The sequence below is a fragment of the Serpula lacrymans genome, assembly GCF_000218685.1.
Source record: "Serpula lacrymans var. lacrymans S7.9 unplaced genomic scaffold SERLAscaffold_9, whole genome shotgun sequence".
NCBI lineage: Eukaryota > Fungi > Basidiomycota > Agaricomycetes > Boletales > Serpulaceae > Serpula > Serpula lacrymans.
In genome coordinates, this window is record NW_006763298.1 from 934,462 (window position 1) to 954,180 (window position 19,719).

The following is a 19,719-nucleotide window of genomic DNA, read 5'->3' on the forward strand; positions in this document are numbered from 1 at the left end:
ATAGTGACACTGCGCTCGTTGGCAATGCGCTTGAACTCTGAGAGTTCTTCCTCGAGAACAGAAGATTGTCGAGAGAATGTTATTAGCTGAGATTTCTGAGAGGCAATGGTTTGAGACGTGGATCGAGAGAGGGATGAGTGCGCTTCTTCGAGATCGGCATATTGCTCGCGAAGAGTGGAGAGTGCGTTACGAGTAGCACGAAGATCGGCATCAACCTTCCTCTGTCATATTACTCCCATTAGACATTGGGCGCGAAACACGCTATAGTCGACAAGCATGAACACGCACTTTTTCCTCCTCCCTCTCCTCCCTCTCCTTTTCTTTCTCTTCGCGTTCTTCTTTCTCCCTGTCCGCAAAAAAGCGTCTGTCACGCTCCAGCCTATCTATCTGTATGTCTTTGTCCCGTACTTTTGTTTCCAGTTCCATCTTGGCTGTCTGGGCGGCAAGAAGCTGGCGTTCGAGAGATGCGTGTGCCATGTGTGAAGTGAATACCTGAGCGCGTTGTTGACGTTTGGCAGCTGAATGTTGTGGATCTGAGAATTTATATCGATCAATAGAATGGACATCATACGTCGTAATATAGCGCTTGACTACCATGACATACCTCGTTCCAATTCTGCCATCAAAGAATCTCTCTTTGCTGGAGCGGCTCTCGAGGAAGACATGAGGCTCTTTGACAAGGACGATGGAGGGGTGGAAAATGAGCTACTGCCTTCCCTCGAAGACATGGCTTAACAATTCTTTGACGAGTGTCGCCTAGACCAAGCAAGGCCGGTTACATGAAAGCCACCAAACTGCAATGAATGTTCCACGCGTCGTGGCTGTGCCATGTACTAGACAAGTCTCACTGGCGCTTAGTTTCTCGAATGCATTTTACTGTTGTTAAAATTCATGCAGGAATACAAGCTGTATGGTCAAATATATCTAGTAATTACGGTACAACGGTTGGGAAAAAAATGAAAAGGCGAATGAGTGATGAAATACTATCTAGAAGTCCAAGCACTGACTTGAGCCTTCCGCCAAAAACGCATGGGGCATGTTTCGCTAGCGATCCATCTCGCGATACCTCTTCTCATCTCTACTTACTACCACTACTCTTATCCAAGATTAAACTCCACCATGAGACATTGAGTCACTATTCGTACGCTGCATTGTTGTGCTACGCATGGCAGCGGGGGCACTAGGCGTCGGACGTGGAGACACACTGTCCGACGGAGACGAAGACATTATAGAGTTTTTGGCAGCATGAATCGCTGCCAGCCTGTCCGGAACTGGACGAGGAGGCGGAGGAACCGACGGCGTCATCTTAGGAGAGGATCCTTGCCAGTTGTTCGGTGGCGGTATGGACGTGGTTAGACGTGGATCAGTTGGAGGTGGCGGCAATGTAGCCCAGGTAGGGCGTGATGGTAACGATGGCGGAGTTTGTTGAAGAAGACTTGCAGACCCAAACGGCGAAATCTGCGACATGGATGAGGGTTCAACTTTGATGGTCACCTTTTTTCGGCTTGCCTCCCCTGCCTCTGCATCTACTTCCATATCTGCGTCCCTCTTTCGTTTCTGGGCTTGCGTGGGACCTCCTACTTTAATGCCTTTCACGAAATCCAGCAACGTTTTCGAGACTCGGCCATTCATTCGGATATCTACGTGCTCCTGTCTTACATGCGCCCGCATTTCCCCGATCTTGTCTGCAAGTTCGCGCGACGACAGCTCCTCTTTGTGAACGGCGATAAGAAGACATATCGTGATAAACTCCACCGGAGATACCTTCCACTCTTTTTTCAAGAAAACCCGACTGAGTGATTTATCGTCGACCAGATGCGATAGCACCCGGAAAGTGTCATGAATACGTTCCAAGAACGCCGAATCCTCCGATAGATCAACTTCATCTTCATAGTCTTCATCACTTTTTTTACTTTTCGCCTTTTTCGTCGCTGGCCCAGAAGTAGGTTTTGTAAGCCATTTTTCAAGCTGCGGCATCGTTCCAACCGAGTTTTGGTGTGGAAATTTGGCAATAATGTACAACGCCTGGGCTATACATCGGAAGTCGCCGCCACGAGATCTGTCCCAGTTGAGAGTGTCTTCGCCCAGAACACTATCCGTGGCGAAATACGTTGCCTGGATGCTGCGGACAAAGGCGGCCATTGGGGTACTAAGGACTTGAAGTTTTTCTGAAAGGAACAAAATTCGTAATCAGTCCTAAAAAAGAAAGTCATACGGTACATACCTGCAGGCGTAAGTGCCATTCCCAATTGAACCCTCTGAGTGCAAGGTAAACATTTGTTGCGACGCTCGTAGCTCGTTATTGCAACACACCTGGAAGATTTCTCTTTCATCTGAATCCGTCAAGTCTTGGTATTCTATACAGACGATCTGTTTGTTTGCAAATAGTCGTCGATATTTGTCAGGAAGCAACTTGGTTCGACCGCGTTGTTTCGATTCCGCTGATTCTTTATACCATAACTTTTCGTTTGTTACTCTGTAGTTCAAATGTTTAGATATGAATAGTATAACGATGCAACTGTTTACTTACGGATCTTTATCTAGATAGGAGAATTGAGTATAATTGTGAATAAGCTTATGCCACGTATTGGACTTCACTTACGTGGTATCTGGAGAGAAAAGTTAGCGAAGATACAAGGATATAATGTTTTATGCTTACCATGCCATCCATGAATCTGCAAGGCAAGTTATGGTACATGAATATAATTTCATGCAAGGATATAGGCTGACCTACCTATACATAGAAGTGAGACGCTGCTTTCCGTCAATGCACGTCTTCGATTCGGAGCCATCGTCATGTTGGTGTGAGACTTGAGTACACAACCCGTTTATGGAATTAGATGATGAGAAATCGATAGCTATCTGCACGTACCAAAGATGACCGGTGGAATATAGAAGTTACGAAAAATAGAATCTATAAGGCCAATCTGCTTGGCTTCTGGCCAAACAACGTCTGTTCGAAAATGTCAGTAAATGTTAATTTCGCCTATGCCACACCAGAACACAGCGGAAAGATTAAGGACTCACCGCGTTGATATTCCGGCTCCAAGTTGATATCGGCGTTGATGATTTGTTCTACAGTGGAACGTCGGCGTCAACAGCAGCGTGCGAGGCTTCATATCGCATACGCACCGTACAAGGCTTGTGTCGTATAGGTCGTAGCTCGCGGCAACTTCAATACGTTCCTTATTTTATATCCTCCTGATTTGTCTCCATTTTTTTTACCTCCTCTTCTTCTGATGGGTTGCGTTTCCTCGAGCTCGTCCTCGTAGTCTGTGAACTCTTCGCTGGAAGACATGGCGCCAGTCGAATTGTGAGAATGAAAGATGTGGAACTTGGAGGAATCCGATATATGCTGGGTCGAAAGAACGTTCTGGCTTTCCTGAAACGTCCAGTGTACAGGAATGTGGCTTCGCTCGGGCGGGTAAAGAACTGGAGAAGTTTTGTCAGAATGTTATCTGGTCTTGGTTATTGGGTTTTGTAATCACGTGACATGTGGCGATTATTTTGCTGGTTCCAGTCAACGTTGCACGCATCTAGTTGTTCTCCATATACCACGACACGCTCACTATCACTCTCACTGTCAACGCAAACATTACCGTTGTTCTGGTGTTTCCACTCTTTCAGTGTCTTGTATCTATGTCATCACCATTTCACGAACGTATATGGATGTCCTTGACGCACCAGGCGCGCTCTTGATTGCCCCTGAACAAAAAGTCACTACGTCTTCACTTTTTTCCGAGGAGGCTTCATCCTCGTCAATCGAGTATCTTGAGATAAAATCAAAGTGGGTATTGGAATATTGGTGAAGTCCCCTACTCGTAGGTCGTTAACATGCCTTTCTAACTCTTAAGGGCTTCACATTATCACTTTGATGTCCAACGTGATCCGACTATCTTAACCAGAGCTCACTATCCGCTGTTTAGTTTCATGACAATTGGCCCAACCCAACAGGATGTCAAGTCGTTTACTCCCCCCCGATTGGGGACTGCAATCTACATCGCTAATCATTTTAATGTAGTAGTACAAAGGGGCGTGTACTAAGACGGCGGCAAGCTTCTCGTTTGACTATATTTCAACTGGTATTCCAAGCTGTCAACATCACAAGGATACATGTTCACCTGATCAACGTCCGGCGAAAAAAGTAGTCGACGTCTTCGGCCTTCCACACTGCGATGGGAATAACGAGCATGTGCATCCCACTTCCACCATGATCTTTTTTAGGGACCGGTGTATGGGTTCTGCCAGTGCACATGAGGCGACGAGAGCGATGATCATGATCAGCTGTTATTCACTCCCAAGCAAGTACCGTGCCACCCCCTTTAAGTAACAATTGTCTTTCTTATTTCCACTTTTCTTGAAATCATCTTTGTGCACACTCGTGCGACTTGCCGCTAAAAAATCTCATAAAATCTGTCAGCTTAATGTAAATCGAAAAGTTGTGCATTGAAGGAAGGCAAGGCTGATCAAAACAGACGATATTACGGGGATCGTACAAGATGCCATTAACAAATAATATCTCTCCTCATGAATGAATGCACACAACTCTCGAGCCAGTCGGTGCAAGTATTCAAAGAACCTATGGACAATCTTGTCTGGGTCGGCACCCGGAAACCAAAACACGGAAGAAGTGTTCTAAATAAATATTATGTGTGAACTTGAATGTCGTGGTGTCGACGTTTGGAAGTCGGAGGCCGAGCCAAGTGTTCTCAAGGTTTTGCGCCTCACCCTATGTCACCGTAATTGCTGTATGAATCATACGTGGGTGTCGTTATGGGCAATAACGCTCAGAAATTATGGGTGTTTCCGACAAGAAAGAAGGAATGCGTCTGCGGCCAGTATATCTGCATAGTAATCGAAGGTACTGGTGGTGTGGAGTGTCCAAAATCTATACTGTGTGACGATTTACAATGGTGAAAACGTGATTAGTCCACAGGGGAAGCTGGTTTGTGGTTGTGGCTGTCATACGATGCCTTGATGGCTCTATACCGGCTGTCCCTCATGGATGTGAAGAATCAGCTTCATTGTCGACCGTTGGGATAGTTCAGGGTGGCCAGCGTGACGAGCAGGGAGTTATTAGCCAAGACGAAAGTCAACTTAATATAAACGCTTCTGAAGCTTCAGAGAACTAGTGCCCTCAAAAAGCAAGGCATACCTGTATCCGAATGTTCTCCTAAGCATGGCAAATTTGACGAAGAGGACTGACGCTTACATTCACACCAAATGACCCCCCTGTGATTGTTCGGTCCACGATGTATCCGAACCGGTGTTGAGCACGTTCAAAGAAGGGCGGACTGTTTCAGAAAATGGAGCACCAAACAACGATCTGATCCTAGTAGGAAAAGTAAGCCAATTAGACCATTTCTAACTCACTCCGTATAGCCCATATACTTCTTTCTAACATCGGGCCAACACTCTCCGTGAGTAACCCATATACTCATTTGCTCGTCTCAACCTCACGATATCGCTGAAAGTGTCAGGCGGCACCATCCAAAAATACCATCCCATCGGAATGCCAAAGTCAGCTCGTACTATCCACCTTTCTCCGCGGGCGACGCCAGAGCACTGTCCCTTGCGGTTTCATGACCATAAAAAGTCCGTGAGAGATACTAGGTACTTGAACCAAAAGGAATGAATCTGTTGATCCATCCCTGATGCTTGTGTGGCGGGTGATCCGGATACAGAAGTAAGATAGATAAAGTGCCTGAGGCGAGAACCAGGGGGAAGAAGCGAACAAGAAGGCAACGGATCAATGTTACACATGCGCTGGCAACTGTTGAGGATTAGAGCGATAAAACAAAATACGAGGACTGTCTGGCTGTGGAATCACCCCTTCCCTCAAGCTTGAGTGAACAGGTAAGTGTTACTTTTGACATGCCAAGACAAAAAATGACTGTGACAACTAACGTCGGCAGTTTATCAGGTCCTTCACGGGGAGATACGACAAAGCTGAATTTACCTCCGTCTATGGCATCGTACATTATGGCGTCTCACGATGCCCTGCCGTGGAAAACATAAACCGTTGAGGTCTGTATGCATAGAAGGTGAAAGGAATGGAACAAATACCAATTTTTAAACCGTAAAAAAGTGATGCGATGATGGCGGGATAGCTTACATCGCCATAGAAGATTGAGGGTCTGTATACGTGAATATATGGCTGTTTCGAAGTGCAAGGGTGGATAGTAGCTGTCAGTCACACAACAAGGGCAAAAGTAGGTTTGAGCTTCAGACTTACGTCACTAGTTCCTGTGCCAATCGTGAAGCTTGGCAGAAGTGTGATCGGGGACTTGTTAAGTTCGGTGAGACCTTTCTACGAAAACGCCATACAATACAACCTGACTGAGACTGTACCAGTCCCGGAATGAATCCGGAATCCGAGCATACACAGATGTCAGAGAGGGGGAGTTTGGTTATACGCCTGAAACCGTAGATAAGGAACACAGAGTGGCTGATTTTGAATGGTAAATCTGATTATCGACAGGCTTTAAGAATGACATATTATTCTTTTGAGCCTTCTTATCTGATAAAGAATCAGAAGATGCGGCATTAAAACACTCTGATACGATACGACAAACTTGAGCCGGCAATAGCGGGGGGCCTTTACTGGCAAGAGCTGATAAGTCTGATAAGTCGTGCCGCTGATGAAAAAAGGCTCAGCAATGGAGTAATATCAAAAATAAGTAAACGTACCTGGTGATGCTAGACGAAGTCCGAAAAAAATCGAGACGATATTTCATAAAGCTTGATGGATAAGGAAGTGGGAAAGAAACTAGTGGTGTGAAGGCTACCAAAAGTGAGCCTGGTGAAAGGACTAGTGGTTGTAGGAAATGAGTAGGTACTAGAAAAAAGAGCTGAATGTGATAATAATGAGCTCTGAGTAGTACTTGTGCAGATGAGTTCGCAATACACGATTAGACGCATCAATCGGCTGTGGTGATAACAAAAATGGCCCCAGATGGCGTAGCTGGAATGTAACTTGCGCATGTGGATCAACCATCAGTACGATGCGCTCTACTGCCGCGGCATGTAATTTATGCCCATTTTGTTCTGCCGAACTCGAACAGGATTGTCGAACACCTCTTCTACGGTAATGGTAGTATCAAGGCAACTTTATGGTCACTGGCCTTATCAAAAGCCCCAGAAAAGTCACAATCTTTGTCTAGCACGCGGTGTGCAGTACGGATGTGGAACTCATCGGTCAGAAACCATGGCAAAAGCGCAACTCCATCTTTTGAACTGGCAACTCGCATGTCAGTCCATGTTAGAAGTCTCTGGGCGTGCTCGTCGCGGTGATCAATCTCTGAATCATCCACACGATTGCTGTATTCGAATACACATAATGAGGTCTCATTGCAAATTAAAAAAGCTCCCACCTGGTCTCACTGCCGCCCTATTTTTACGACGCCCCTTCCTTTTTGCTCATCTGTCCCTCGTATCAGGTCAATAAAGCTTTCTCATACCTCAAAACAAGGCTTGGCTTAGTATTGCCATATCTTCATTACCGTCGCACTTGGACTATGGCAGCCTAGGTATGGGAGATTCCATCATTGTCAACCGGTTCAATTTCCGAATCGCTTCCCTCGTTGAAATACAGATCAAGGTCAAGTTCAAAAATACTACAGGGTAATCAATTGTCTGTCTGACATGTGCTCCTCCTTATCAGTGTGAATGTATAAGCCTTTGCATCCGATTCAGTACAAGAAGGTACAGTCGCATCTGCTATTTATCCCGAGGTCCCCATTCCTCTCTGTGCGATCGTACACACTTCCTCTGGTCCCTTCCTGAGAAGCATGACCGATTTTGAGGAAAGTCGATACAGTCCTTCAGACCTCGAGAAGGTCGACCCAGACAAGGAGGGTCAGTCATTCATCTTATCCCATTCAACCCATGTCGCTGACAACCTCGCATTATAGCTGTCATCGAGGCTATCGCCGACTTTGATGACCCCAACATCGACAGAGAAGGTGCCATTGTTGGAGTGCTAGGTATGTCTCAACATACTCTTTCAGCCACATCCAAGTTAATATCCATTCGAACCCTTCAGAGGATGACTCTCCATACCCTGAAGTACGATCTGCAGTCGCCAACACTGATGATCCGGACATCCCTGTGGCAAGTCTTCGTGCGTGGGTCATGGGTATGTAACACCTGCATTTGGAATATCTCCATTACTGATGTCCTCATCTTTTATGTTCTCAAGGTTTGGCATGGGCAATCCTCATAGCGGGATTAAATCAATTCTTCTATTTCCGTTATCCGTCTGTTACGATTTCCTCAATTGTTGCTCAGTTGCTCTCCTTCCCCGTTGGTAGAGCTTGGGCAAAAGTAAGTGGTATGATTGACCATGTGGATTGCTATTGACTAATACTGCCACCCGTTGTTAAATTTATGGAAAATTTTCGTGTTCTTCTCACGTGTTCATCTACGAAGGTTATGCCTAATGTCAAAATCTTTGGAATAAAGGTTAATCCAGGACCATTTACGATTAAAGAGCACGTACTTGTAACGATCATGGCCACCGTGGGCTCACAATCAGCGTACGCAGTGAGTGTTCCTGGCAGATATCACAAGCGAAGAAGAATTTCTGATTTCAATTTTCCAGACGGATATTGTTGCTGTTCAACGCGTCTACTACAACCAGACATACAACTTTTCATGTGAGTATTTCATATATCCATATCTGTTAGATAAATTCTGACGGCATGTTGCTGCTTCTGAACACTTAAATCAAAATATCTCTTTTGATGTTGATCTCCGCGTTACGGGTTCTGTCGTGAAGACCAGTGGATGCTCGTAATGTCCACTCAGCTGATTGGTTTCTCTATCGGTGGTATCTTACGAAGATTCTTAGTTCAACCTCCATCAATGAGTAAGTCTTTCGTCTGCACTTCCAAATTAATTTACGTCCTGAACCATGCAACAGTTTGGCCAACTAATCTTGTGACCTGCGCTCTTTTCAACACGCTTCACGCACAGACGTACGCCGGAATGGGTACCCGGAGCGGTATCTCCCGCGAGCGTTTCTTCTTTACTGCATTTGCGTGTGGTGTTCTGTGGTACTTCGTCCCAGGCTACCTCTTCCAAGCACTCTCATACTTTTCATGGGTTTGCTGGATTGCGCCAGACAATATTGTTGTCAACCAAATGTTTGGGTATGTGAGTGGGATGGGGATGAGCTTGATAACTTTTGATTGGAATCAAATCACCTATATCGGGAGTCCGCTTGCTACGCCGTGGTGGGCTGAGGCTAATGTTGCGTTTGGTTTTGTGTTCTTTTTCTGTAAGTTTCTACTTTGACTTTTATCATGACTGGTGCCGTAGAATTAAACAACAATTCATCTTTCTTCAGGGTTCGTCGTTCCCGTGTTGTATTACACTAACACATGGGATAGCAAATATATGCCGTACGATCATTCGTATTTATCCCGCACCACTCACTAACATAACTTGACTAATCCTAGAATCTCTTCACGTACGTCGTACGATAACACTGGCCAGGCATATAATATCACCAGGATCCTCACCCCCGAATCTACGCTCAATCTCACTGCTTATCAGGAATACAGCCCTTTGTTCTTGTCGTACGTTCCGCACTCCATCTCTCTGTCCTATCCCCCATTGACCTCGTCATAGAACGACGTTCGCCATGTCTTATGGTCTGTCCTTTGCATCCATCACTGCCACGCTTATGCACGCCTTCCTCTTCTTCCGAAAGCAAATATGGGTGCAGAGCAGACGCTCGATGCATGAGCAGCCGGATATCCACGCGAGGTTGATGTCCAAGTATAGGCAAGTACCGGAGTGGTGGTACATGATCATCTTCGGTGAGTACCAACACAAGGGGGGTTATGTGTTCTAGTCGATCAGCTCATAATGTTTTTGTTTGTAGTGATTATGTTTGTCATCGGTGTGATTGCGATTGAAGTTTGGCACACGGAGTTCCCTGTTTGGGCGTTCGTCCTTTCCCTCTTCATTGGTGCGTTCTTGTTTTCCCTGTCCAGTGCTGGTGGCGTGGGTAACTGCTGATACTGCTAATCCAACAGCATTCTTCTATGTCATTCCTATTGGAATGATTCAAGCCATAACGAATCAGCAAGTTGGGCTTAAGTGAGTTAGATCCGAGCTGTCATGATTGAGTAGCCTCAACCTAATCTATATCAAGTGTCATCACCGAATTGATCGTCGGATACGCTCTTCCCGGTCGACCGATCGCTATGATGATGTTTAAGACATGGGGTTATATCACGATGTATCAAGGTCTGTTCAGTATCACATCTACCTTATCATACACACACCTGATCACCGGTTCTGTGCATTTCATCAGCCCTCACGTTCACCTCTGACTTCAAACTCGGTCACTACATGAAGATTCCTCCTCGAACGATGTTCTGGGGCCAAGTCGTTGCTACTCTCATTGCAGGGACCGTCCAATTAGGCGTGCAAGCCTGGATGTTTACCAATATCGAGGATATGTGCAGCACTACTCAAAAGGATGGGTTTATTTGCCCGAACACGGAAGTATTTGGTACTGCGAGCTTCATTTGGGGAGTGATTGGGCCCATGAGACAGTTCTCGTCAGGACAGACATACAATGGTATGCTTTTACATGCTGCTTCCTTGCGCACTATTTTTTGAGAGAGGTTACTGACGACACAACGTCCACAGTCCTTTTATACTTCTTCCTCATTGGTACCTTCTGCCCCGTCGCCGCTTGGCTGGTTTCGCTCAAGTGGCCGAACAGCTTCATTCGCTATGTCAAGTAAGTGTGGAAAACTCGCATGTGTGAACTCACAAGGCCTGACCTTGCGTAAAAACTAGCTTCCCTGTCATTTTCAGCGGCATAGGATATATTCCTCCTGCTAGCGCTCTGAACTATGTGCCTTGGGCGATAGTCGGATTTATCTTCCAATTCATTATCCGAAGGAGACATTTCTCATGGTGGGCCAAGTATAACTGTACGTAATTTCTTTCTGTTTGCTCTTGCTGCCCGTTGGCTAAACAATATTATTCTATCTCTACGTAACGCATTACAGACGTCCTTTCCGCAGCCATGGACTCAGGAGTGGCAGTCTCTATAATATTGATATTCTTCTGCCTCCAATACCCTCAGAATGGGACGATAGGAGAGGGCGTGCAGAAGTGGTGGGGGAACAATGTATTCTTGAACACGGCGGACGGACAATCCAAGTCATTGCTGACGGTTGAACCTGGCATGACATTTGGGTGAGCGTTTATAGCAAAAATATGGGGTCATTTATTTCCTTAATCACTTTTTTTTTCGCAGCCCCACGCAATGGTAGTAAATAGGAGTGTAGTAATAATCAGTTTTGTATGTTAGTCGTGTGTGCATTTTGGCATTTGAGTTGATGGACACCTTGCAATTGTCGGTGCGGCTACGGCGATGTTTGATACTATAACGTACATAGTTTTATTTGTGCTGCTCGTGCTCGTAGGAGACTTGGCTTCACAGGACCTTTGAGTGCGAACAGGCGTGTATAATTTGCATGATGCGCCGCGGGGTTTTCTTTTCCGTTTATCGCCGGACGAGTGGGATTTGTGGTACTTACGTAACCTACAAAAATGTCAGTACTATAGTTCAGTGCAAAGAAACGCTACTTTCTTTCGTCTCATTTTACTCACCTCGAGCACCGCACGTTCGTGACATCCCCGTCATATCTTTGCAAAGGTGTTCCCATTACACACGTCCATTCTGTTGACATCCTCCAGGCCGATTGTCTCGCGATTGGCAAAGGCGACGACAATGTCACGGAATTCGCGTCACGATCGATATCAAGGACAGAGGAGCGGTGAGAGTGCTAGGTATAGACGCCAAGATGCATATTGGGACTATGACTCTGTCGAACCCACGCACAATTATCAGTACAATCCAGTCGAGCCCTCATACAACCATCAGTTCAATTCATACCGACCAAGCCATGGCCATAGCGAGCGATACCACTATGCATCGACCAGCGCAAGCCACAATCACGGACAAGACTACCACCGTGACGGAGACCACACGCAAAGTTTTGCCCAGTACTACGGGGGCATGTACGGACAGACATCCCAACATGAAGAATACTCTCGCCGACATGATGTTTATATCCCTGACAGTCGTCGATATCATGATACGAGCCATTCAAATTATTCTACGCATAATGATCGCCGTCGTGCGCACAGACGGCGCAGTGAAAGCCCACAACGAAACTTGCACACGCGTGCACAGTTCAACTCGGCCTCGAGCCCCGCTCCAGCACCGTATGTTGCTCCTCCTTCTTTTCGCCTGCCCCCATCATGGCCTACCTCCGGTCCGGCAACCCCCGCCAGTACTCCTCCTCCCTCCCATCCCTCAACATCTGCGCCACCCACTGGACCACGTGGTAATCGCTCAGCTCCAGTCCCATCAAGTCCATCTCCTTCCTACCTTGCTCTTTCCCTAGAGCCTTCCACCTCGATACCCCATTCTTCCGATTCGCGAAAACTACTTATTCTCGATTTGAATGGCACCCTCCTCATCCGTTCACAACACCACAGCAAGCGCCGCGTCGTGCTACCTTCGGCTGCAGAATCTCAGAGCGGTTCACAAGCTTTTCTTGATGGCAATGTGTCTTCTATTGATCCTGCGCTGATACCTACTGGTCCCGCCCCGCGTCTTCGAGCAGTGCAGCCTCGTCCTTACATCCCCACTTTTCGTGCCTATCTCTTCGCGCCCGAAACGAAAGCATGGCTTGATACCATGGTCTGGTCTTCTGCGCAGCCACACAGTGTTGTCGACATGGTGGACAAGTGTTTTGGAAAGAGTAAGGCAGAATTGGTAGCCATATGGGATCGCGGGAGTTTGGGTCTTGGGAAAGACGATTACTGTAAGTCATCCAGCACTTGGTCTTCTTGGTCGCTTTTGATTTGTATTGTTTGATTTACTTAGTCAAGAAAACTCAGACTACAAAGGATTTAGTGAAACCATGGGCGAAGCTATCGTCTGATGCCGCATTACCGGTCGTTCACTCCGCACTTACCACTCTCCTCCTAGATGATTCTCCCCTAAAGGCGAGACTTCAGCCATACAACCACGTCTGTATACCCGAATACGACTCTAAGCTTAGAGGGAAAGATCTCCTCGCACTGGAAAAACTTTCAAAGGCGAAAGGCGCGAAAATGGTTGGTTCGGCCACGCATACATCGCTATCAATGGAAATACCCCAATCGTCTTCTGATATGCTCGTTGTCCCAAGTGGTACACAGCATGAACTGGGCGCAACAAACAAGAAGAAACGGAAAAATAAGAAACAGAAGAGAGCCGAGATGGAGTCCTCAACGCCTGGTGATAGTACACCTGCGTTCACGGATAATTCTCGATGTAGTTCGGTAGAGGTAGCTCGACTTTTAGAACTAGGAGACTCTACCACTTCGGAAGAACGAGAACCATCTCCGGACGAGTCGTGCTTACCCCAGGAAGAGCCATACGATCCTACTCTTCTCGCTGTCATTGGTGTCCTTGAAGCGCTCAAGACCCAGAGTAATGTTGCAGGATGGGTACGGAGCGGTGGTCTTTGGGCAGGAAGGCGTCAGCAGCACACTGCTAACGCAGAAATGTGCATTGAGTCATCTACTGATAGCCACGAAAGCCATTCTGAAGGCTTGAAGGACCATGAAATGGGCGGGGAATCTGGCGGAAAGAAACGCTCGAAGGAGCTGAGGACTAGAGAAGAAATTACCGCAGGGGCAGCTGCCGATATCCTCGCCGAGCTCAGTGGACGGGCATCTAACAGTGATGGTAGTCCGGGCCCACAGAGGAAAGTGATTCAAACCGGAAATGACGCATCCACTGTTGGGACCATGTCTCGAGAGGATGCGTTGGACGTTCCCATGTCGACTGATGCGCTCGAAAAGGTCACAAAATTGAAGAATGAGTCGCATGATCCACCAACTATGTGGTTTGAGGATTCACTAGCTTTGGCTTATTGGGTTACCGAGGGGCGAAGGGGGCTCGTGAAGCTAGGAATCGAGATCAAACATGGCGTCGAAGGGTGATGCTCTTATATCAACAACAGCTTAAAAGGACAGGGTTTGGTACCTTACTTGTCAAAGCTGGATTGCGTTGTCTCCTATCTCTAATTGTGTATTTGTTATTTTGTAGTTCGGGGGTTTGTCCTGCTGTCATTGTCAAGGTTGCTGTGTTTGCTATTTTTCTTTATAAGGAAAGGCTAGCAGAGCAAGTCATGATAAGTCGACGGATGACCGATGTCAAGGCAATTGGTGCATTGATATTGATGGAAAAGGTTATGAGTTTCCTGATGACTCCACGCCTACTTCAAGTTGTTGCATAGTCTGCTTGACAGCAAGAATCTCAGGCCACCGTTCTGATTCGAAGTAATACGGGTGTCCACAGATATCAATTCCACGATCTTTTTTGTGGCCCTCAATTCAGGCGGTTCAAATTCCTCAACTATGTTATATTTTGGATGATTTGTCTACATTGTAGGTCACCGGTCACCGCCAAGGCATCTCAAGAGTCGGATTTGGCTATTTGTGTCCTCGAGTGTCTTCATCACTTTTGTTGACATAAAACTGACGCCCTTCACCACATCGATAGAGAAATTCTCACCGTGTCTTGACATCTGTAGGTGAGACCTCGAGTCGAGCATATACTCGCACACGAATTGTGTTTTGTCAACTAAACAAAAGCTTCGGTTATCATGCATCATGATTGATAGAAGTCTAGACCTGTACTTACACTGACTACCTGGCAGGCTCAGCATCATGATGGTGATGCTGTGGTCACTCCCAACGATACGACTTACAGCCTTGGTTACTATTTCAAGTCCAGTTCAAGACTTGTGGTCTCTTTACCCTTGTTGAAGTTTTCATTATGGTGCGCCAGTTTCCACCTATCAGCAAGGTTGGGCTGAAATTAATTTATATTGTAGACCCGTTGTTGTAAAGCATTCATCAAGACGCACGAGACGGATCATGATGCAATTGCCATCCGTCACGGCTTCTTCTCCAAGCTCAGCTTCGAATCAGATCACACATATACACCTCAGTGTGGTGCCCACTTCTCAAATGCAGTGCTTTGATACAGGTATTTTTACTCAAGTTCTAGTAATGTGACTACAGATAAAAGCTTCGAGGCGTGTGCGTTGTATCCAGTCTATCTTTCCTCACTCCTGCTCGAACCTTGTTTTGACGGGACAGTCGCCAAACCATTAGAATGATGACACCCAGCTCAGAAGACTCACTCGGTGCTCTATATATGGGTGTCATTCTTTGTGCCGTGTACGAAATTTTACTGCTATAATTGTAACCTTATTTTCACTGAATGAGCATCCGATAGTCTCTTTGGCTTCTCGTCTCTACAACTTATTATCTACCACCAGAATCATTGGAGAAAGTCGTGGCTCGGGTACAAATCAATCGTATGTTTGCAGTCTCCTGTATAGTCTGATGGTGATGTTGATCTTATGCCCACAGTGCGTGTATTTGTGGTAGATAGGATTTTTCATTCTAATACTCGTCTTTGCCGACCTTTTTTCAAGGTTCCTTGATGCATTCCATGTTGTCCTTATTGTATATGGACTGTACTACATAACAGTGACCAATTTCGGTAACACAGCAATGCTTCAATATGGTACACTGTGGCCAATTCGCGTGAGTCTCCATCTTATATGACACAGATCGATGTATTATATTGTCTCTTTTTGCTGCAGTTGCAATTCGTAATTACCGTAAGTATAATCATCGCTCTTCCTCAATCATTCGATCCATCTCTGAGACGTGATATGTCAGGAAATTGTTAGTATAAGTGTTCATTGGTGAGTATCGTGTTTGTCTTTTCTGCATCGCATTGTCCACTAATTAATGGATATACGTACTCGATTGAATATTCATGCTAAGCCTTTATGCTCATTGCATCTGGACTTGTAAGTTCAACCCTTCTCGAAGTCCCTAGTCACCCTATCCGGGGAAAATACCTTGATTTTTTGAAACGACTTATGTCACCATAGTAAGCCGCCAGGGAAGAACGAAATGGATATTTTCAGCAGTGGTACATTTCATATACTGTTTTGGATAACAACGTCTGACGACAGCTATTGGGTTCCCACAGTGTATTGCAGTAACTATCTCAACAGGTGTGATCAAAATCAGTGTTTGTGGCTAGTATTTGACTTTTCTGATCCAATATCCTCCACAGGGTTCTCGTTTTGTAAGTTTACAGTACCCTTTATCATGAACACTCGAGATAATGATGGCCGTTTGTAGACCTTTGCTATCATTCGTGAGCTCATCCTCTCCCGATTTGAGAGCTTCCCAACAGTTTTACTCGCCAATTTTAGATATCTGAACACGGCTCCTCCTGGAAGCACAGTGAGTAGTAAATATTTATGGGCTCCCTAATTGAACTTGAATACTTCTTGCTAGGCGGCAATGGTGTCATCCATAGCCATTGTAGGATTCACAGACCTACTCATTGCAATCTCCATGTGCTATCTTTTGAGAGTTTCAAGGACTGGATTTGGCAGGTAAAGTATTTTGCTCCAACCTAATAACCATTTCGCTCACTATGACTTTCCTTTCAATAGAACGGATACAAAACTCGAAATACTTTCCGTATACGCTTTAAGTTCTGGTTGTGTTACAAGGTTTGGTTTGACGTTATGTTCGACAATCATCTTGCTGATTTTCAGAATGAAGCTTGGTCTCCATGTTTGCTTTTATAACTGTATGCTTCAAATTCCTTGGCCTATTCCACTGCTCAAACAAGTGTTAGTGCATAGCCATGCCTTCTAACTTGATTTATATGTTGGGGGAATGCATGCTCACCACGCGTAAGTCCCTTTGGTTTATTCTGTGTCCTATAATCAAGCAATTCGACCATCCAAAAAGTCTATGTCAACTCCTTCATGGCCATTATGAACTCGGATTATTATCAAGGTGACAAGCAAAAAGCTTTATTCTCTGGGATTGCTCCGCAAAGCGCCATCCATAACGACAGCCAACAACGTCAAGTCACTTTCATAGAAAATGAAGGTGATGCAAAAGGTGGCGAGATTACTGAAAGTGGCACTAAGCACTATCCTACGCTTCCCCCCTCGTCGGTCTCTGTAAGTGTTCAATTTTCATTTTTGTACAAAAGGAACTCGCACTCAGTTTTCCCAGAAATCCCGTCGAGGGCCCGTAGAAGTGGTTATAGAAATGGAGCACATATGTCATGAGATCTGAAATGTAATCTTGGACATCTAGAACATTCTTCTGAATTTATGACTACTACACTTAGGTTTCCCTGGTTCACTTGCAAGTATGCAGACATTTCATCCATTCTTGCAAATTGGAACGATAATCGCATTATTCTCCATTTTTATTCCATTTTATGCCTAGATTGAGATGAAATTACAAAGTATAAGATACGTTCTATCCGCAAGATTAACCATGGAGAAAGGAAAAAGAGGAATTAATGCAACACATGAGGACTATCCGTGCTATTTGAATTCATACGAAGCAATTTATTCAACAGGTCACGAGCTCCACTCTGGTGCAAAACGTTACAGATGGCGGCATGAAAGGCAAGGAAGTGAGCATTGGGACGTGCGACTTGACGTTTTCGTATGCTCGTCCCGACGCGACACGGCTTCGATTCGTCGGTCGAAGATCCTTCACTCACGATAGTTTCGTTTGAGAGGCTGCGTCGATGTCCACCACAAGTTTCGCGTTGGGTATCACCACACTTCTCTTTACTCTTGCGTCTCTGACGCCCTTTAAAGGATATCGAAATAGATGGGGGAGGGAGTATGAAAGGATTGAGCGTGCCCATTATGGTGATGTCGTATTCGTCCTCCTGTGGGCGTATAACGAATAATTAGCACCGTACAATTAGCCTCGATTCTAGAGTGCAGTGTCTGGTTGCTATCACAACCTACACAACGTCTCCTACCTTAATGTGCGTCAAACACCATTCGTAGTTTGCAAACCCGTGATATGCGTATAGCTCAAGTGAAATCCCGTTTTGTGCCTCCTGCATGCCAAAGTCTAATGTGTTGATGGAGGTTTCGGGAAGATTGGAGTAGTTTTTTATGATGTGCCAAGTTACAATGTGGCTGAGGTACTATAAAAAGAAAGTCAGCCAAGTAGAGGATAAATAGGCTGTCGAGCGGGGAAAGTAGAGAAGAGGTGATAACAAGTAGAAATTCGACTGGGAATCGGGGAATCGTTGAACGGGGTCCTACCTCTTCGTTACCAGCATTTTCAGTTGCAATAGCCTTGTATATGCCTACAATTGGCCTTACAATGTGGCATGTTTTAACGATAGCTCGTGGACCTATGTATGCCGAGGGAGTGTGGTTCTGGTCATACCATTTCGTAGCGACGCACTGATGAGCATCGCGCACGAGAACCTATGCAGTTAAAATATATTATGGCATGCATTAGTCGAAGACTGAGTTGGGTGTACCTGTTTTGCAAGTAATGGATTGACTTCTGAGTCGTTCGCTTTTACTGTGAGCAAGATAATCAGTGTCCTTCTTTATCTCACGGGCGCAGCATAATCTACAACATACCAACCCAAAGAAAGTGAGAGAGCCATGTCTGCCCGAGGCTGACCAGCAAACGTTTTCCGACATGCTCATGATCACATGCTATGATTGAACAAGCCGTATATCTCGTCGAGCCCTCCCCACATATGTCCGATGCGTCTAACATGGCATGAAGAAGGTGAGACAGATCGAGACCAAGGTATAGCCTGACAGAGTCAGGTTGCGATGAGAGAAAGTGAATAGACTCGGTGGCATAAAGCACGAGCTGAGGTGTAGTGAGAGAGGACGTATCGAGAAGCGTATCGACTTTGTCGATGAACTGCAAAGAGGCAGCGCTGGGAATATCCATGAATGGAGTTCGTAACAGTAGGTGCGACGGTAAGAGTGTAAATGCTAACTTTTCGTCCGAAAGGCATATTATTTATCTATGGCCGTGTCTTGGCTTTGGATACTTTGGCTTGGAATTTTGGCTTGGGACTTGCTTATGACAGTTAGAAGATCAAGTTAGAAGAAGTAACATCGACTAATGGATTAGAATTACGTACAACGGAGGAGTAGCTCCTTCTCGGTTCCAGTGTGTTGCCAATGGATGATAACGGTGTAATAACAATGGGCCTTTGTAAGTCCGTCCGCGCCAGATGTCTCTCGTTCAGCAGCGCTTACGACTCAAGAATTTCCGTTGACCCATTATCAAGCTGGGAATTAGCGAAAACGTGCAAAGCAGACGTCATAATGGTGTAAATCCAAGAGGTTGATGGAATTGATTTTACTGGAGCCAATCATAGCAAAAGGGATATATGGACTACTCACTACGCACAGGCTCCTCCTGGCTTCTTCAGTTTCTATGCGCCGGGAAATATATTTACTCATTTAGGAACTAGACATTCTGATACCATCACAAGTTGGTTGATGTCAATGGTGGCATGTGTGGAGAACCGTGAGGAGTAAATCTGCATGGACATGGTTCATGAGACAGTTGGATATGAACAAAATGATGCTAGGGTGATGATCGTATCGCCGTGTAAATGTAAGAATACCAGTCGTCGATGAACGTCAATACTAAAACCCCACCAAGGTTCAAGTATCTGGGAACGACAAGTTTGTAATTCACACATGTCAATGTAATGCACATACCTGAAGCTGACCTTTGGGCCGTAGCAGTATCAGGGAACAATTATCTGCGACCAATTTA

General features: G+C 45.6%; 8 protein-coding genes across 8 annotated transcripts; 5 read left to right on the forward strand and 3 right to left on the reverse strand.

The window, feature by feature from the left end:
• Window positions 1–869: 869 nt before the first annotated feature.
• SERLADRAFT_416494 (uncharacterized protein) lies at window positions 870–3,298 on the reverse strand (the record flags this gene model as incomplete). The annotated part of the gene is made up of 10 exons (XM_007320139.1): window positions 870–2,168; window positions 2,225–2,258; window positions 2,314–2,476; window positions 2,531–2,540; window positions 2,603–2,609; window positions 2,660–2,675; window positions 2,735–2,810; window positions 2,873–2,953; window positions 3,028–3,075; window positions 3,133–3,298. 10 exons carry the CDS (start codon window positions 3,296–3,298, stop codon window positions 1,108–1,110), a joined length of 1,662 nt encoding a protein of 553 aa, XP_007320201.1.
• Window positions 3,299–3,532: 234 nt separating this feature from the next.
• Window positions 3,533–4,180, forward strand: SERLADRAFT_471531 (uncharacterized protein; the record flags this gene model as incomplete). Its single annotated transcript, XM_007320140.1, has 2 exons — window positions 3,533–3,787; window positions 3,855–4,180. The coding sequence occupies 2 exons, from the start codon at window positions 3,666–3,668 to the stop codon at window positions 4,042–4,044; spliced, it is 312 nt and encodes a 103-aa protein (XP_007320202.1).
• Window positions 4,181–4,937: 757 nt separating this feature from the next.
• On the forward strand, window positions 4,938–5,132 carry SERLADRAFT_393783 (uncharacterized protein; the record flags this gene model as incomplete). Its single annotated transcript, XM_007320141.1, has 1 exon — window positions 4,938–5,132. A coding segment is annotated over one exon (195 nt), but the record flags the coding sequence as incomplete, so codon positions are not given.
• A 388-nt stretch (window positions 5,133–5,520) lies between these two features.
• SERLADRAFT_471533 (uncharacterized protein) lies at window positions 5,521–6,121 on the reverse strand (the record flags this gene model as incomplete). Its single annotated transcript, XM_007320142.1, has 3 exons — window positions 5,521–5,843; window positions 5,908–6,000; window positions 6,067–6,121. One exon carries the CDS (start codon window positions 5,761–5,763, stop codon window positions 5,581–5,583), a length of 183 nt encoding a protein of 60 aa, XP_007320204.1.
• Window positions 6,122–7,790: 1,669 nt separating this feature from the next.
• SERLADRAFT_439731 (uncharacterized protein) lies at window positions 7,791–11,227 on the forward strand (the record flags this gene model as incomplete). The annotated part of the gene is made up of 18 exons (XM_007320143.1): window positions 7,791–7,857; window positions 7,914–7,985; window positions 8,045–8,137; window positions 8,201–8,325; window positions 8,431–8,544; window positions 8,603–8,657; window positions 8,780–8,869; window positions 8,924–9,280; window positions 9,350–9,404; window positions 9,462–9,581; window positions 9,634–9,824; window positions 9,890–9,976; window positions 10,044–10,107; window positions 10,163–10,257; window positions 10,325–10,594; window positions 10,666–10,759; window positions 10,819–10,955; window positions 11,034–11,227. 18 exons carry the CDS (start codon window positions 7,791–7,793, stop codon window positions 11,225–11,227), a joined length of 2,280 nt encoding a protein of 759 aa, XP_007320205.1.
• A 534-nt stretch (window positions 11,228–11,761) lies between these two features.
• Window positions 11,762–14,031, forward strand: SERLADRAFT_439732 (uncharacterized protein; the record flags this gene model as incomplete). Its single annotated transcript, XM_007320144.1, has 2 exons — window positions 11,762–12,863; window positions 12,926–14,031. The coding sequence occupies 2 exons, from the start codon at window positions 11,762–11,764 to the stop codon at window positions 14,029–14,031; spliced, it is 2,208 nt and encodes a 735-aa protein (XP_007320206.1).
• Window positions 14,032–15,269: 1,238 nt separating this feature from the next.
• SERLADRAFT_471538 (uncharacterized protein) lies at window positions 15,270–17,360 on the forward strand (the record flags this gene model as incomplete). The annotated part of the gene is made up of 17 exons (XM_007320145.1): window positions 15,270–15,416; window positions 15,472–15,485; window positions 15,537–15,648; window positions 15,708–15,725; window positions 15,787–15,812; window positions 15,895–15,920; window positions 16,005–16,045; window positions 16,106–16,130; window positions 16,193–16,204; window positions 16,261–16,276; window positions 16,335–16,365; window positions 16,420–16,520; window positions 16,581–16,640; window positions 16,693–16,720; window positions 16,769–16,826; window positions 16,885–17,102; window positions 17,158–17,360. The coding sequence occupies 15 exons, from the start codon at window positions 15,616–15,618 to the stop codon at window positions 17,218–17,220; spliced, it is 756 nt and encodes a 251-aa protein (XP_007320207.1).
• Window positions 17,361–17,449: 89 nt separating this feature from the next.
• Window positions 17,450–18,876, reverse strand: SERLADRAFT_439733 (uncharacterized protein; the record flags this gene model as incomplete). The annotated part of the gene is made up of 5 exons (XM_007320146.1): window positions 17,450–17,833; window positions 17,930–18,100; window positions 18,222–18,389; window positions 18,446–18,489; window positions 18,552–18,876. The coding sequence occupies 5 exons, from the start codon at window positions 18,874–18,876 to the stop codon at window positions 17,450–17,452; spliced, it is 1,092 nt and encodes a 363-aa protein (XP_007320208.1).
• Window positions 18,877–19,719: the final 843 nt, after the last annotated feature.